Genomic DNA, 17683 nt, shown 5'->3' on the forward strand with positions numbered 1-17683 from the left:
AATCCACAGAAAGGTAACCGCAGGTCACTTTTGTCCTTGGCTGACAGATGATAATATTACTTTCACAGACTGAATGCCTCTGCGTTGAAGACATTTAACGGCCATTACTTTGATTTAAGTTTCATATTTTGGGTGTTGCATGGTCTGGAACTTAACTCCGCAAACTATAAACTTACTAAGTTCCTCTTTAAAGTAAAACTCTGTGCAGAACCAAACATTTACGGTTCAGATTTAAGATGTTCTGTTACTTTGTGAAACACAGTTCATCACGGTGAGAAGAAATAATAGTAGATAACCGGAGGATTGTCCTCCACTGCTCGCACTGATAAAACTTTTCTCCTCAATGTAATCTTTATCATCTCATTCTTTTAAGTCGAGCACAAGATGCTGCGTAAGGTTTTAAAATATATTCTCTTCAGACTCATTTTGGGTTCTATATGGAGAATATTATACAGGAGAGCACACTGGAGAGTGAATCTTATCGCAGCTTTGAAGCCATTCAAGTCTTTTACTCTGCTTTGAAGTTTTAACTTTCCTCAGAAAGTTACTAAAGTTGTTTCATCATGAAGTTGGAAGTCAACACAAAACTACGCTCTGGTCCAGATGTTGCTCCGCCGTGCGGAGGAGTGAGAGCCTCCGCTGCTGCATCTCACACTCTCTTCCTTATTAAGCTCCCGCCGCTGCTAACTGACCGCGCGAGGAGCTTTTAGCCCACACATCGTTGACCTCATGACAGTGTGAGAGCGCAAAAGTGGGAGAGAGGGACACCGAATGTCCTGTATGTCATTTTCAGTCTTCAATTCCTCCCAGCCCGTTACTATGGAAACTGTGAGTTGAGGCGAGTTGAAGACTAAAAATGCTGTACAGATTCAAGTAGCAGCTGGTGTGTGTTTGTCCCATCAACGACGAACGCCGCTCGCAGCCAAGAGGCCGGAGTTGGATGTCAAGTACCTGCGCAGAAAAACCTAGGAATTATGGGTAAGTTTGTACTCAATAATATTTCTGTCTCGTGTGAATATTCGGTGGTTTGGACTGTATGTTTGCTGAAAGGAGACGGAAGCTTTGCAGCCAAAAGTGTTGCAAAAGTGGAAACTTAATGAGCGCACAGGAAACAGAAAACGTTGTTGTGTGTGTCTGTGAGTCCTTCTGAAACTCACATTTTGGACGAATCTTACACTTAATGAATTGGCTTTTTCCAAAAAGGTAACACAATCAGCCCAATGGCACCTCAAAGGCTCATGATTCACATGTTCGAGCTCATTTTAAGTGTAAAACTGATTTGAGGTTTTGCAGAGGGGTATGTGCCAGACTATTTCTTGGCCAGACGCAGCATCTTACTAAAATGTCACGTTTCCAGTCTTTTCTGCCAAGCGCCAAGCTAACCGGCTGTAGCTTCATATTTAGCAGACAAGACACAAGAGTGGTTTCAGTCTCAAGCAATCAAGCAGATTTTCCAAAATGTCAAACTAGTCCTTTATCACAACGCAATCATAATTACTCACACTGTCGCAAAAGTGCCTCGAATTAGGTCAAGTACCAGTGAGTAGTCGATTTTAGCGATGGGACTTTTCAACACAGCATGAGGCCACAAGCTCCAAAATAATCTCTTGACGCACCTGCAATTTATGCATCACTTCAGAGTATAATTACTCATTGTCGAGAGGATCAGTCTCACGAATGATCCGTCAAACAAAGTGACAGGTGGTATGAATTCAACATCGTTTTGCTGTGAATACTTCATCACTACTGACAGTTTGGCGGGCTCTGTGATCCACTCTGTCAATGGTTAAATATTTGGGTCAGTTGAAGTCGACTTCATGTGCATTCATATTCATATCCGGCATATTCGGGTTCATTCCTCAATTTGCACCATTCATTCACCTCCCACAGGAGCCAACTGTCCAGCTATTGACCCCTGCTCATTGACGTCTTTCTGCTCCGCTCGTCAGGACGATAAAGACAAATATCAGATTCTTCATCACTTTGACATTTTAAATATTTCATTAGCAGGAAACAACAGACTGCCACACACTAATGTGCATGTGCTGATTGATTATTACACACACCGCAGCAGCTGGTCAGCCTTTGCAGCGGCTCACTGCAGCAGGATTCTGTGTGTTGAACCGTCACAGTCAAAGTTTGCTATGTTTTGCTCTTCACAGTCGTGAGATTTCTCTCAGTGGGTCATTTGTTTGCTGTTATGTGAGAGCCAGTTTAGTTTTGTTTCTGGATTTTAATTTACTTCCCAGCCGGTGACTCCTACCAAACCGGGATAATTAAAACAGAAATTTCAGCAAGTCAGGTGGAATCTACAGCTCTGCATTTTTGTTTTGTTTTGTTTTAATTAGAAATGATTTAATGCTGAATGCTCTGCAGTTTTCCTGCAACCCTCTCTTCTAACTGTGGTGTTCCTGTAGTGTTGTAACCCTTTAAGTGCCCTCTGACATTCGTTTCGCCTCTCTGAGTTACGGGCATGTTACACTTTTGTTGCGGTTTGGCCTTTCGTTCACACGAGAACAGCGTTTGGCAGCCTGGAAAAAGCAAACTTTTGAAACCGGGTTCCAGAGTCTAATTGTTTTAAAATGCCCCTCTTGTTACCATATAAACTGTCAATGTGCAGATCCTGTGAGAGCGGTGACGTCACAGCTGCACATCACGTATGAACCGCAACGGTTATGCGTGAGGACAACAACAATAACAATGGCGGACTACCAAGTTACATTTGTGCTGCTGACTCTACTGAGGTTATTAACGCTCCTCTAGAAAAGTGTGGATTTGCTGCACCACTACTGCGTGCGTTCACTATCGTCGCACTATATTTCTACTCCCCGCTCTGTGGAAGAACGCCTGTATGTGCAGGAGCGCGGCGTTCTTCTATGGTTTTTCATTACGTTACAACGCCAACTACTTGCCTGGTGTCCATACTACAGAAATTCTGGTTAATTTTGCAGATCCGTGTACACGAAGATCATTTTCACGATGTTTAGCATCTGAACACGGATTTTTTATTTTTTATATGCAAAGGAGAGATTGTTTAATTAATTCAGTTTGACAAATGAGTCAGTTATATTGAAAAAAGTAAAACACATTTGACATGGATCCGTGTCCTGTTTTTAATTAGTGCCAGCAGGGTTTTTTTTTCTTCAGGGATAATTGGTTTGAATGTGTTAGTCTACAGAAAAAAAGGGTCGCAGATGCATCAAGGCAAAGAAGCTTGTTGTATGTTTACTGTGATATTTTCAGAGTCATTAGCAGTTTGCCAATATGAGGAGGATCGACAACTGGGCATTAACTTGTACTTAGTTTGCTGTTTAGAGTTAACTGAATAATTAAACATCTTGGAGTTGAACAAGCCGTTAAGAGACGCACAGAGCTGGAAAGCTCTATGTGTGCGTGCTTCTCTGCGTTTCATAGAGTGACAGGAGGGGAAATAGTTAAATGTGGTGGATTTGTAGCTGCGTTGTATGGACTATAAGTTTGCGACTGTAGGAGCACAACTTTTCTCCCTCAGTGTTTAAGCCAGTCACGTCCAGGAGCCTTCTGTGCAAAGATTAAACAAATACTAACTCATCATAAAGTTTTGTCACTGCAGGTGGAAATTACACGATTGGCTGTGTTAACAAGGCAAAGCAGCAATAACATGAAAAATGTAATCGCCTTATTGACGAATTTCTGCCTCCCAGCTCGCAGCACTGTTTAACACTCCTCATGAAATATCTCTGTTATGACATGAGAACTAGAACAATGTTTCAGGCCCAAACTTGACTCTTCGTCAGGAACGCAGGATTAAAGCGGGATGAAGTGCCACTGTGGACTGAGATTTTTGTAATTTATATCATGTCGTTAAAAAGAAACTTCAGTGCGCAGCAGTGCTGCGAGTCCTTGGCAGACAGAAATCACCGTTACAGTTTTATTGGACTCAGCACCTGGACAATGAAAGCTCACTTATGCCGGCCTTCCACCAAATTACTTTTTTAAGCTCTTTCACTGAGGCAGACAAATTTCCATATCGATATAAAATTATGACTTTTACCTCGGTCGGTGTGCGTTCCCATGATCCCGTTCGTTTGGTGTAAGGAAGTCATAAAACTCTGTCTGATATTTAATAAGATTTAATATGATCTCAGTTTTTAGTCTTAGTTCATGCAGATACTGAAGTTCAGTGACATAAACATGGTTAAGAACAGCTGCTCTCTCCGGCACAAACAGGAAGCAGCAAACCAGCGGACAGTAAACATGGAGGGGCCTCTGGAAAAATGCACAACAGAAACAAGACCCAGCTCTCTTGTACAGAAGTGCTCTTGTGAAAAAGGGAGGATAAACTGGAATTGTGGAATGAACAAGATTCAGTATTAAATATGACGTCTTACTTTAGTGTGAAATTTGAACTTCTGAAACCGTCCCCACGGTCTCCTTGACCAAAAATTGAACAGCTAACCAACAGAGGCTGGAGGCAAACAGAGGCAACAAAATGCAAAATAGAAAGTTTGTAAGCAAATACAATTTCTCTTTATGGATTATGTAGAAATTGACGAGGATACTGTGCACACGAAGCCTTTTATCTTGTGTTTATAGAGTCGTGTGCTTTTGCATACACATAGGGAATTGTCAAAATCTCATATTTCTTAAAGAGACTTTTGTAAAATATTTTCCTCCAGGAGCAGGATGGAAATAATCTCAAAAGTAATCTAGTTATAGTCTTGCAAATAGTGACCCTGCAAGATCCCCAGTCTTTGTAAAAACGTATAGTGTGTCACTGAAAACTAACATTGTCATAAGAAGGGAGGGAGTGTGAAGACTGGAAGTCCTTTTAAAGTATCCTCAAAGACGTCTTGTGTGTGGTCCGCCTTATGTAACTATTGTAGCACTAAGCAGTCGTGGTGGGCAGATCGATACCAAAATATCAATACTACAGGTCCTATGTTGAAGATGGATTCTAGCGTCAATAGGATCGATACCAAATAAGAAATCCGAGTCTCTCTTCCATGTTGTACCCATTTGTATTTCATGAGAAAAACTGTCGGTTAGGCTTGGGCAGTATGTAACATTTCACACCTCTGTACCTTCAGAGGTGAATGTATATGATTTCACTATATACTTTCAGCCTTTTAGATGAATAAATACACAATATAAACCCACAATGTCAAAAAATGCAATATTCTCCTACAAATTTTCCTTTTTAAACAGAGAAATACAACTGTACACCTTTGAATTCAACTTTCTCTTGGTAATGGAGCAAAACATACCCTCAGGATTTCTAAATACCCTGGTATACCATAATACCATGACATCGCCCAAGCCTATTATCTGTGCAAACAATGTTCAATTGTCCTGACCAAATTTTAGAGCATGTACTACTTCTCCACCGCTGGGTGCACTGTAACAACATATGGTCACGCGTACGCAATCCAACTGAATCTTCAGCATTAGTTAATGGTACATTTTGCAAACTCCAATTGGACATCACTTAAGCAGACTGATTAATCATGACCCACTGCTCATCCCTATATGAAAGTACATAAATAATACTGAAAAAGTATCAATATCGGTATTGGTATCGGTGATTCTTGCCCTGTATTACTTGGTATTGGACCAAAACCAGATTTTGCGGTATCTTCCTAGTAAGCAGGGTGACTTTGAAAAAGCTGTGATGGAAACTACTCATTACCATTAGGCAGAACTGAAGTTGTGGTTCGTGTTTAGCATCTGAGGGTCTGCAGATTTAATCATGTCACAATCATCTCCCTCCTCGAGCCACTTCAAACAGGAACTTGGATAGATTTGTTTGCAGAAAAAATAATGTTTGAAACAGGGAACTGATCTGTTAGGAAGTGTTAAGTCAATGGTTCTCCCTCATCACAGAAATGAGATGTTGCCAGAAATCTTAACTTTGATACTTCAAAGTTGCAGCCACTGATTGCAGCGTGAAAATGATTGATACACACAATACAAACACACCGCAGCCCGCTGCCGAATTGAGAATGTGGCATGAAATCCAGAGAGGAAATGAGATGATTGTCATTCTGTTCACATGTTCCTATGTGACGCTCATTACTTTTTTTAACTGGGGCTCTCAGATCTGCTCCTTTGTATATTACATTTTTTGGTCTGCGGGATACTTCACAACACTGGGGAGTTTATTGGATTAAATTAAGTCATGCACCACCAAATGAGGTAGTGGGTTATGTGCTGATGCCCATAAAAGAGGCTTAATGCTTCCTGCCATTGACTGCATTAAGTGTAATCTACTGGATGATTGTCTGCAGTTGAACTCTGAGTTTCGCGAGAACACAACAAGTTTTGGATATTAGTGTCATTAATCATTCTTTTAAAGGATCGGTGTTTAGGATTTAAAAGGATATACTGGGTGAAACCGAATATAATATAACATGTATATTAACTGTTTGGGCCATTTCTATCTGCATCGGCAGCAGGAGCTCGTCCACATAGATCCCAGTGTCGCGCTGCTTCACCTCTACATTAGAACAGACAAACCAAAAACTTGCTCTAGATAGGGACATTCGGGTTTTTGCATCAGCCACCATAGTTTGGAGTCTTTCTGGGATGAGAACATTGGAGAAAAAAAATCGACAGATTTTAAAAACAATAAATCTGCTCCAGATAAAAACTTCATCGACATCTGGATTTTAATTTATTAGAGAAAAAGGTAAACACACATTAGCAGGTAAGAGTAAGAGGCAGTCTCTGACGTGCCAAACAGGACTGGAGAAACACTGATTCGTAACATGAAACTGCTTTATTCAGTGTTTAAATCTACAAGTCCATTAGTTTTGGAGAGGAAGAGACCTCTGCGGATTACAGAGTGCCCTTCAGAAGACATTTTTCTGCAGGCTGCTATCGTCCTAGTTCCCTCGTCAAAAAGCCTGTGGGTTTTGTGCATTGGATTTTGGATCATTGCAGAAAATAAGCTCTGTGGCAAACAAGTGTTCATGACACTTACACATTTTCTTCAAAAATGAACAACACCTTCAGGATTTTTCAAGCTTAAACGCAAACTAGAAAGCGAACGATGGGCTGTAAACACACCGCACTACGATCATATCGTCCCCTCTACGACGCTTTAACATTTAAGTTCAGTGTGATCAGGTCTAATAACATTATATAGTCATTAAGCCACATATTAGCAACCATATTTTATGTCATAGAACAAAACATGAACGTCTCTTTACCTCAACGTTATGTCAGGCTTCTAACCAAAAACCTATAAAAAAAAAAAAAAAACATTGACAAGGGAACCAACGGTGCTGAACTGCAACTGACTTGCTGGTTTTAGGACTCATTACTGCAGTACTCTATTCGTCTCCTGGTAAAAAAAAAAACCTTTTAAACAATGAAAACTGAAGGAATTTTAACCAGAAGAAGTTTCAGCTGTTGTAATCTGCAGTCCTCACCACCAGATGCCACTAAATCCTCTGGTTCTTCTATGTTTTTGCATAGCAATAACTACTGATTGATTATGGAAACACTGCCTACTGCATGCACAGTTTTGGTAAAATGTCTCGTCACGCAGAGCCGACGTGTGTGAACTGCTAACAGTGGCATGTTTTTCTACAATCACATAACAAACAGAAAAATCAGAGCCAACATCCCAACATTTCATCCCATATAAAAAATATATGAGCACCTTATGGCCTGAGAGGAGGCCTGACATTTGACCCTCTTGTTGTCATCTCCAAGCACGAAAGCATCAGCCCAGATCACAGAAAGCATCAGCCAAACCTGACGTGACCAGTGTGAGACGACCCCTCCTGAGTCACCTCCTACCCTCTCTCTTTAAAACACTGTCAGTGCGTCTCGCTCTCTCCATCTCCCTGTCATGCTCTATCTATTTATCTGTCATTGCCTTCACCTTCCTCTTGACCGTAGCCTTGAAGCCCCCCGTGTCTTAACTAACTTCATCCTATAACCATTTGTCTGTTGTCTCCACCCTCCTCTCCCCCATCTGTCTAACACTCCTCGCTGTGGCGTTTGGCGAGCCAAGGGGAGCGGGAGTCTTTGCAGAGTGGTGTTGATCGTCTCGTTTCGTCACATCTCCACACTAGCCGTCGCTCTGCCATGACCTATAGGTTATGGATAGACCGGCAAAAGGGAACGGATGTGTTGCTCAGAGACACATCGTGAGGAGAATTTTTTTGGCTATGTCCTGAGGCATTTCTCTGTCTGTCTCCTCTTCTCCGCACCTCCTCATACCCAGCAAGCGTTTGACAGACAGCGAAGCGAAGTTCATTGTCGAGTCAAATGACTGCGAGAATCTCACGAGATGAGTGTGTGGTGCAGTAAAAAAAAAAAAAAAATCGAGTTTGAGATGTCTTCACTGAAAAGAGCTTGTCATTTAAAGGATGAGGCTGGTGATAGTTTATATTTTTGTTGTTAACCAAAGACTGACACCAACAACGCCTTAGTCTGTCTATCAGTACTAAAGCTGCAACTAACAATTATTTCATTATCTATCAATCGCCCATTATTTTCAAAATGACTCATTTTGTCAACAAAAATTTTATAAACAGTGAATTTTAGAAACACACATATATATATATATATATATATATATATATATATATATATATATATATATATATATTTGATCTTTTATTCTATTTTTTTATTTTATTTTATCTATTGCAGTTTTATTGACTGTGTTCCCCCAAAGCCACATTTTAATTAGGCTGGGATGTTTGGGTTTTTTTAACCCTTTGTTCACCATATAGTGCATACATAAAACCAAATACAAAATCAAGAAAGTTATGATGTGATGTCGGATAGAGGAAAGAAAGCAACAACAATAACAAATATAAAGATAAAGATTAAAAAATTCAGCATTGATTGTTTGGGTTTAGTTACATTTAACGTATGAGTGGGATGGGTTTGCTTTGGCGTTATTTTTTCTGTTCATGCCTACACACATACACTTATTTTTAAAGCCTTTTCCTCTTTTTCGTTCTTGCTTTCGTCCCGAGGCGCTGCAGATTTAACAAAAAACTAAATCTCTGTTTTAGTATGTGTATTTTATTATTGTGTTTTGATCAATCTTTGTTTCTATGAACTCTTCATTTTGTCTTTTTCTCACTAACGTTGTTCACAGCTGAAATGGTTTTAATGTGTACTGGTTCCTCCACTCTACCCAGATACTGTGAAAGAGTTTCGTCATGTTTTGCGCTCATGAGAAAATGTAGTAGACTATAAGTATACCTGAAACTCTAAGTATACTAAGTATACTACGTTTACTCAAGAGTGGCGTCGTCACGATAACAGCGGCTGAGGAAGAGGACTTGAAAACTGCGGTCTAAACTGCGGTCCGCTGCCCGCCTGTGATGTCAGTGCATCCTGGATGTGGTCGTTAATGCCTGGAATTTAAAGTACAGCCAAACACCCTGAATGCATTGTTATGCTTTCAACCCGCTGCTGGGGTCCTCAATTATTCAGGGCCTTCCTACCTGTCCATCAGCAGGTACGCGCACTTTGAGCTGGGTAACACAGCGGCTCTGTGATGTGCAGAGGTTGGTGTAAAACAGGAAGATCTGCATGAAATCACAATCCTGAGACTTCCAGATCTTCCTTGGATGGAGAAAAAGTATCCTGGGCCCATTCACTATTTATCAGCCCCTGTCGGTCGGTGTATACATTTCAATACCTTTTCCTCTGCGCCTTGGAGACAGTCTTTCCTTTCTTTCCACAAAATATGTTCTTGTGCTCTGATTTTTGGCGCTGGGTGGAGGACAGTATGTGTGAAGGTGAATGTGAAATCACTTTGAGGAGATGAGTTTAAAATAATATCTAATTATCTGCTGCAAATCACTACAAATTAAATCTTGTGCATTAGAATTGCGACTTAAAATCCAAGAATTGACATTCAATTTACTGCTTCGGTGACACTGATCTTTTGTCACGTTCTTGATTTCGGAGTTCAGCGGTCGCTTTGGAGAAACATGCTGATGCCAAGTGTGTTTACAGCCTGATCAAACAGGTGGGGCGTGTTTTATTGACAACAAGTTCAGACTAAACTAAGAGCTCAGCTGATTTTCACACAAAAAATAAATGTTATTTGATTATTAAAAAAAAAAACAAAAAAAATAACACCCAGTTCACCGTTGCAGTTAGAGGAGCTCTTCAAAAGTTGAACTCTGTCAGAGTGATTCTCGTTGTACTTCGACCCTTTAAAACCTGAGCAAATAGGTTTGACTTCTTTAAAAAAAAAAAAAAAACATAGGTGGAAGGCAATAAGCAACTTTTAAAAATGGCCCAAAATTATCAACAAAAGAAAAAAGTTTAAAAAGCTGATGGTTGTCATGGAGCTGAAAGGTAAGGCCGGGGATCTTCTAAATTTTTCTTGTTCCCATGAAAAGGGCAAAAGCAAGAGTGAATTGAAAGCACTGTCTGTGCCTCCAAAGCCTGATACATCTTATTCCTTTGTGCCAAAGAGCCTCATTGTTGCTGATCTGGTCTTTTGATAGGATTTCTCGACACTACAGAGAACACAGAAAATCACCACCCATAGTCTTTATCAGAGGTAGTGAAGTGAGGTGTAAGAGCGAATTGGACCCCATTTTCTATTTACTCTTTTGTGAACAGTGTAAACAAAAAGAAGAACAACGTAAGAAAATGGAAAATGTTCGAGATATTCTCACTCTCTGCAATATATGAAAACTATGTTATGGTTAAAGTTAGGACTTGGGTAGGGTAAGATGGTAAAAAAGTTAGCAGCTCTCTCCCTTACTTTCCACCTCGCTACATAAGAACTACCTGCTACAGCGGCCCTGAAGGTCGGCATTGGCTATAAATATTGAGGTGCTGAATGGTCCAGTATGCACATTATTACACGAATATTAATGCTGCACCGATAGATCAACCAGTGACCAAATCTGACCATTTTCACCTTTATCGTTCAGCCTCAGATGTTGGCAGTCATATGACCATAAAATGTACATGCGTGTACGATTCACGATAGCACACGTTGTGACTACAGTTGCGCCTATTCTCTTTTGGGACGGTAAAAAATGTCGATGAAGTGGGTTAAAATGCAGTTCCATCTAAGTAAAAAATGAAGGAAAAAAATCTCTCTCCAGTAACGTGGGGGCACTTTTTATTTCAAGATTTATTTGAGTGAGAGTGAGATAGGTTTTTGCAATCTGGTGCAATTTTTGGGGGGAAAAAAAAGTAATTTTAAAAAGTCGATATTTTATCATGAACAGGAAATGAGCTGAAATGTGTGTAAATTATAGATCTCAGAAAGAAAGAAAATCTGAATGAGCCAAAGTCAGAATCTGAAGGTTAGACGTCTTAAACATTTGAAATTAGAATCAGCCAAGAAAATTGCAACTGGTGCATCTCTGGCTGCAGTAACAGGCACGATGAGCTTCACTCTGCGACTCTGCGTGAGTCCGTTTCCAGCTGCAGTCAGAGGAGGCACCAGGTCCGTATCGACAGACAACAGCTTGCCAGTAATCCAGTCAGGAGAACTGGATGACTTTATAGGAGGGCGATGAGAATAACAGGAATATTTACGGTCAAAGTGCTGACCACCTTTAAAGAAAAACAACATTTTATCAAGGGATGGTTGTGGCTGACCACATTTCTCACAGAAGCTCACATGAGAGAAAGAAACTGCTGACACATACAAGTTACAGAAATGTGACAGGACGAAACAGGAGAAGAGAGCAGTGACTCTAATGAGCAAATCAATGAATTTAAAGCTAAAGGAAGCTGGAAGCCAAAGTATTTTGCAAAGTGAACTGAGCATACACGCTCTGAAAGGTTTATGGATCACAGCGATGTTTAGGCAGACAGACATCCAGGTCCCATCAGAGGCCGACTAAAGCGAAGCGTCCACATTGATCATTATTCTGTGACAGCGTTGCCCAAAATCAGGAGGTCAGTCGGGGCAGTCTCATCCGCAGCTGGATCAAAGAGCTACCAAAAGCTAGCAGACATCAGGGTTTTTTGGCCATTTTTCATGGGCCAGCATGTCAAGTTAGACTAGAGAGCAATCCTGATTCTGAGTCAGTTTCATCATTGATCACGTGATTGGGCTGGGACAGGAAAAAAGACTGGAGATAGCAATGTAAAGTCAGCAGCTATGAGTCTGTTACCACAAAACATCTGAAATATGCCTGTGAATATGAAAACATGTTGTTTTATTCTAAGCATGGCACGAAAATCTTCACGATTGCGATGCTAATTTCCATTAGCGTGTATTTGGTAATTTGCACTATGTGTTAGCATCAAGCTAACAGACCAAGCAGCTGTTATTTGTCACAAGAATATAGTCGTTAAAATCAAAAAGGTTTTCATGTAAAAGGAGTTTTCCTTGGTGTTTGCATACAATAAAGATCAAATAAATATATTTAGAGGGAATGACACTGAAGGCAATGTACTGCAACAGCCAAGAACATGACTATTGATTTAAAATACAAAAAGGCCTATTTATTTACTTAATCCTTATTTAATAAGAACACAGCATATTAATGAAAATTAATATGTATAAATTACAAATTTAAATATGCCAGAGTTAGCAGGACTGCTAAATTATACCTGCAGTCCCTTTACAGGTAACAAACAACAGAAATATCAAGAAAGAAAAACGTGGGAATTTTTTTTTTTTTTTTAAATACAACAATTCACACAGAGGACAAATGTGCAGCAGCAGTAGAGAGATGCAAAGTGTATGACATAAAGTGCATGGTGCAAAGTGCCTAATCTATGTGCAAGGTGCAAAATTCAACACATGATGGTTGCGCAAATGTATCATGGCTCACTGGATAAAAGGGCGAGGAGATATGTAAAAAGATAATAGGCTAAAAAATTCTTATATAATATAAGTACAATGAAGCTGTAATGTTAGGAGATATTTCAGTTGATGGAAGTGCTTATGCAGTTCAATAAATGCTATTTTCTTACTAGAACAGGATAAGACAGGACGCCATTTTCTTTTTAAAAAATCAGTCGAAGGGTTGGGATGTGACGTGAAGGTCCAGTCCTTTATAACCTTCAAGGAGTCACGACTTGTCTGGTGGTCAGCCAGTGTTTTGCACTCCTGGTACCAGCAGGACCTGGTTACAGAGACCATTTGGCTTCTCCTAAAATCCCTGTATTTTCTGCTGTTTCAGACAGCGGGGATAACCTTTTCTTGTTCGTCCACACTGCAGTTCTACGCCCCTCCAGCACAAACTAAAGTGCAGTCGCCAACAAGTGAGCCACTTTAGCTGATGAAGTGCAGCAGGACCCCTGTATTTGTTTTCTTTTCATTAGGCTGATAAAATGCAAATTCAGAGTGGCAGAGTGCACCTGCTTTCTCTCTCTTTCTCTCTTTGCTGAAACAGACACAGAGGAGGGCACCAAAGAGTTCATCACTGTCTCAGCTCCAAAGGGTTGTTATATCTAACCACAGCTGCCTGGCAGCAGCATGAAGAACCACGGACACACTGATAGCTCCCGCCGCTGAGACTTCCCGAAAAAAACAGTGGGAAGTTATTATAGAGAGAGAGCCTGAAAGATCTTTTTTCACTGGTCGAGGTGCCGAACTCTCAATGTGCAGCCTGTGACTGTAAGGCTGCACTGAGGCTTATCTGTGTGGACAGCAGAACAGGACAAAAAAGTTGTTTAAATTTTTGTAAAAAATTTTTAAATCAACTATTTGCACAAAAATAACTAAAAAAAAAAAAAGAGGTCTGACAATGCAATTACCACTGAGCTAATAACACCAATAACATTCATTTTTTTGTGGCAGCCCTAAATCATCCGCTGCCACAACATTGTTGACCTGGACTGTTATTTAGAAGCGTAACTGTAATAACCTGTTTGGTTATTTATAACTGTATATTTATATTGAGGCAGAGACATCGCAGCAGAACATCAGGCGCGCTAAAAATGAAACTTAACCGTTCATTCTGCTGGGTTAAAAACTTACAAAGATCTGCATTGATGTTATCTGGTCAGGTTGGAACGGATCGACGGATTAATTGACCACGGTCCCCCACGAATGACAAGTGCTGCAGACGAGGAGAGAAAGTCACGCCTGCTGCGCTGCATTCAGGGACCTAGAAAAACATTTGAGTTCAGATGGACTCAACAAAATTATGTGATTGCAAGATCACTATAAAAAAGAGAAAAAAGGAACCCCAGACTCCCCTAACAATCTGAGTCAATGGCAAAAACAAAAACACTTTATGTGGTCGTAAACTGACAGTGTGAACATGCCCAGAGTGGTTACATTGCAGCCTGACCGCTGCCAGCTGTGTTCAACACTGGACCCTTTTCAAAACTTCCCATTTAGACCCAAAAACACGGGAAAATATGGTCCATGTTGAAAAGTGTCAAAGTGTAACTTTAAGTTCTTGATTTATAAAAGAACCATTTGACACCTAAAACCGTCCTATCAGAGTTATCAACCACATAACAGACATTTTTAGGTTTTTCTATCAAAGACAAAATACCAGATTGGGTGGAAAAATGGGATGAGACTCTTTTTTCTCACCCTAACTACTTTTTAAAAGCCCACATTAAAAAAATGCACTTATCCAGTTTAAGATGCAATGAAGGCTCGCACTCCTTATTGAGAACATTAGTTTAATATTTAACTTACATTAGAAACTTTAGGAATTATTTGCGTCCCATGGCGTATTGTTCCACATGAAAATGCAGGCGGCACAAAAAGCTCACTGACAGAGTGGTACTGTGGGAAGCAGGAGCACAGAGGAGGGCACGGAGAGAAGAGAGGTCTAATTATCTGAAATTTTGCCTAAAGGTTTACAAGAGAGAGGGAGTGAAATTATGAAGTGAATTAACTTCCCATTGGTAGAAAAGCAGCTTGAATCACTATCATTTTGGGGGCGAAATCTGTTTTCATGTAACACTTGTATGATTTATTAGAAATACTCTTCCTGGCTACAGTTTCATCCTTTGCCATCTCTTATATATTTCTGATCACATGTCTTTGTTGTCAGTTTTATAGATGTTTCCAAGCCATGCTGCGGTGTGAGACCCCCCGACGAGGCTCCAGCTTGAAGAGCTCCTCTAAGGTCGCCACCAAGGCCGTACGCGGTGTAGCAGTGACCGGTCCCCGCCGCACCAACGACTTCCTATTTATGGTAGCCTCCCTGGGTCAACCGGTAGCCATGATACCCCAACTAGACCCCTCAGTGGAACCCACCATTGATGTCACCAAAGGCCCCTCTTCGGACATCAATAAACCCGTCGTGGTGTCACTGGTGGCCCACTTTGATGACTGATGATTGGTTATAACGACCAAATCCCGAAGCATCCAGCCAGGAGGTCAATAATAATGAGAGAGTCTGTGTTTCTGACGCTGCAGCGCAGCAGCCTGCCAGTCCAGGTGGATTTAATACGGCTGCTGCATCAGCTTCACCCCGACTAATGGACATGATAGACCGCTACCAACGGCGAATCTTGGACTGCCTCTTGACAACATGAACCTGCAGCAGCGGGGCGTCTGTTTCTCTGCGGAGAAAAATCAGTGTTGCGAGGAACGAGCATTTAAATGATGTTCTTATCTCTATTTTGGGAGAAAACACGGTCAGATTACATCAACCATCAGAAATGTGCTCAGAGTGCAGGAGGAGGGATAGGATGTGTTTTGTATTGATTGGTTACTGACTGTGGTTACAAAGTGAGATATGTGAGCACAATTTGTTTATTTCCGCGAGCATTTTGAAGTCTTTTCAAGAGCAGACGAGATTAAAAAGACAAAAGCGATAAGGAAGAGGGATGAGAATGTACTTGTAATGATTTAAAAGCATCAGTCTTCTAGCTTTTATTCCCTGACAGTAAGTTTAGTTTCACTAATCACTTTGAAATGTGTAAGTACTTTGTTAATTGAGTGGTTAAATATACAGTTTGTTGGACAAGTAGCACTGCTAGCATGCCAGCGGCATTAAAGTTCCTTCAGGATTAGTGACTTAAGAGTAGCAAAATAGGTGCATGTTGAAGAGTTACTGTACAGTTTCTTCAATAGCAACGTTATCGTGCACTGTTGCTGCAACCAAATGAGGTTGGAGAAATACAGTAGGCGGGTTTCCATTACAGATTTGCACAAAACTTAAGCTATATTTTTTAAGCAAGCACATAGCCATAGCATCATGTGACCTTTAAAAGCCAAAAAAAACATTGCAGTTTTGCGAAATTTGGCCTGACCACATCATGGGGAAATTACAATTTTTTGCGATAAATGGGAGTTTTTTTAAATCTATGAGGTGTATTTTATATGTGCAGTTTCAATTTGCATGATTCGAGGGTTAATGGAAACCCGCCTAGTGTCTGTTAATGGTCTGTTACTTGCGGTGATACAGATACTTAAGCCGAGCCCACAGAAGCAGCACTTAAGCCAACTTCACATAGTGGAATTACAACTTTGGGGTCCGTTTTTTGATGCCATGGGGCCCAAAATGACTTTTTTCTATGAACTTAAAATGTGAAAGAGACAACTGTGAATCAGCAAATAAATTTTTTGGTATTTTTGAACCTCTTATGATTCATTTCAGCTTTTAAATCTATTTGGTCCAATAACATTTCAAAAGTCCAGAAGAGCTACACAATAAAAAGATTACATCCAGATTCAAGTTAGCAAAGAGCTAAACCGGTAGCCTCTAGTGCGCTACCGGAAGTGTAATTTTCTTATAACTTCTCTATTATTTTCTCACTAACTGGGGGTCATTTCTAGTTGCACGTTGCCTTCTTTCCGTGCTTTTGGATGAAATCAAGCTAAATTGCTCAGATTTTAAAGAGTTAAAAAGCTCACTTTATAAGCGATCTTCAAACATGAAAAACGATTAGCAGTTCAGTGCCTTGCTCATAGGCAGCGCTGCATGTGGACGGGCACTCTGATTTCTCACGCTTTTCAAACTATTTGCTCCCACAAAATTCAGCCAACAGTCTTTGTGTATCAGTTTAACCAGAAACACAAATTTCTTTCAGGTATTTCACAGAGCAAAACAAAATGATTTCACTCGAGGCAACAATTATTGCAACTATTTTTTAGATGGAATAAGTTGTTTTGTATTTATCGTTTGCCATGTGCTTGTCTGCATCTTGTTAAATTTTTTGATAACCGATGGGAACCTGGAGTTTGTCAGTGCATCGATGCTGTGTTGTCAGTGATTGTCTCAGCTATAGGTGGTGTGGTACTTCTCGCAGCTGCAGAGGATTGCAGCGTGTGCCATGTTTTTGTATTTCACTTTTAACACACAAACTGTTTTCTATGTGCCGTCAAGATCTTGTATACATTAATGTAGAAGTTGATACCAAAGCTACAGAAATATTTTTTGAGGGGAGCTGTTCAATAAAGGTTTTTCATCTAAATGTGCAGAGATTTCTTGTAATGGTCACTGTTACCAGGGTTTCCTGCAGCTTACGGCCGAGTAGCTCTAGGACTTTTTAAGACTATTTTATGCCACTTGGAATTGTGTTTAAGACCAATTTTCTAATAACCAAAATGTTAAAAGGACAATGTTATTTTGCCAAATTATTTATTGAAGCGTAAACATAACTTCTGGAAAGAAAACGTTGGTTGACTTGTGTGAAATCTTGGGGAAAAAAACAAGAATCCTTTTTAGAGTGGAACACATGGAGGACAATGAACATATTATATTATCATAAAAGTATCTATTTAGTTTATCAGTGGGAAATATCTGGCATTTCTGGCCATGTTTCT

The 17683-nt window shown here is 40.2% G+C and overlaps 1 protein-coding gene across 1 annotated transcript in view; it reads left to right on the forward strand.

The window, feature by feature from the left end:
• Positions 1 to 17299, forward strand: part of LOC121951191 (vertebrate ancient opsin-like) — an 80208-nt gene extending 62909 nt beyond the window's left edge. Inside the window, exon 4 of the mRNA XM_042497428.2 lies at positions 14961 to 17299. Coding sequence (XP_042353362.1) covers positions 14961 to 15245 — 285 coding nt within the window. The 3' untranslated portion in view covers positions 15246 to 17299. The remainder of the gene's footprint in view (positions 1 to 14960) is intronic.
• The last annotated feature ends 384 nt before the right edge of the window (positions 17300 to 17683 follow it).

The sequence above is a fragment of the Plectropomus leopardus genome, chromosome 12 (assembly GCF_026936395.1).
Source record: "Plectropomus leopardus strain MGB_pleo_1.0 chromosome 12, ASM2693639v1, whole genome shotgun sequence".
Lineage (NCBI taxonomy): Eukaryota > Metazoa > Chordata > Actinopteri > Perciformes > Serranidae > Plectropomus > Plectropomus leopardus.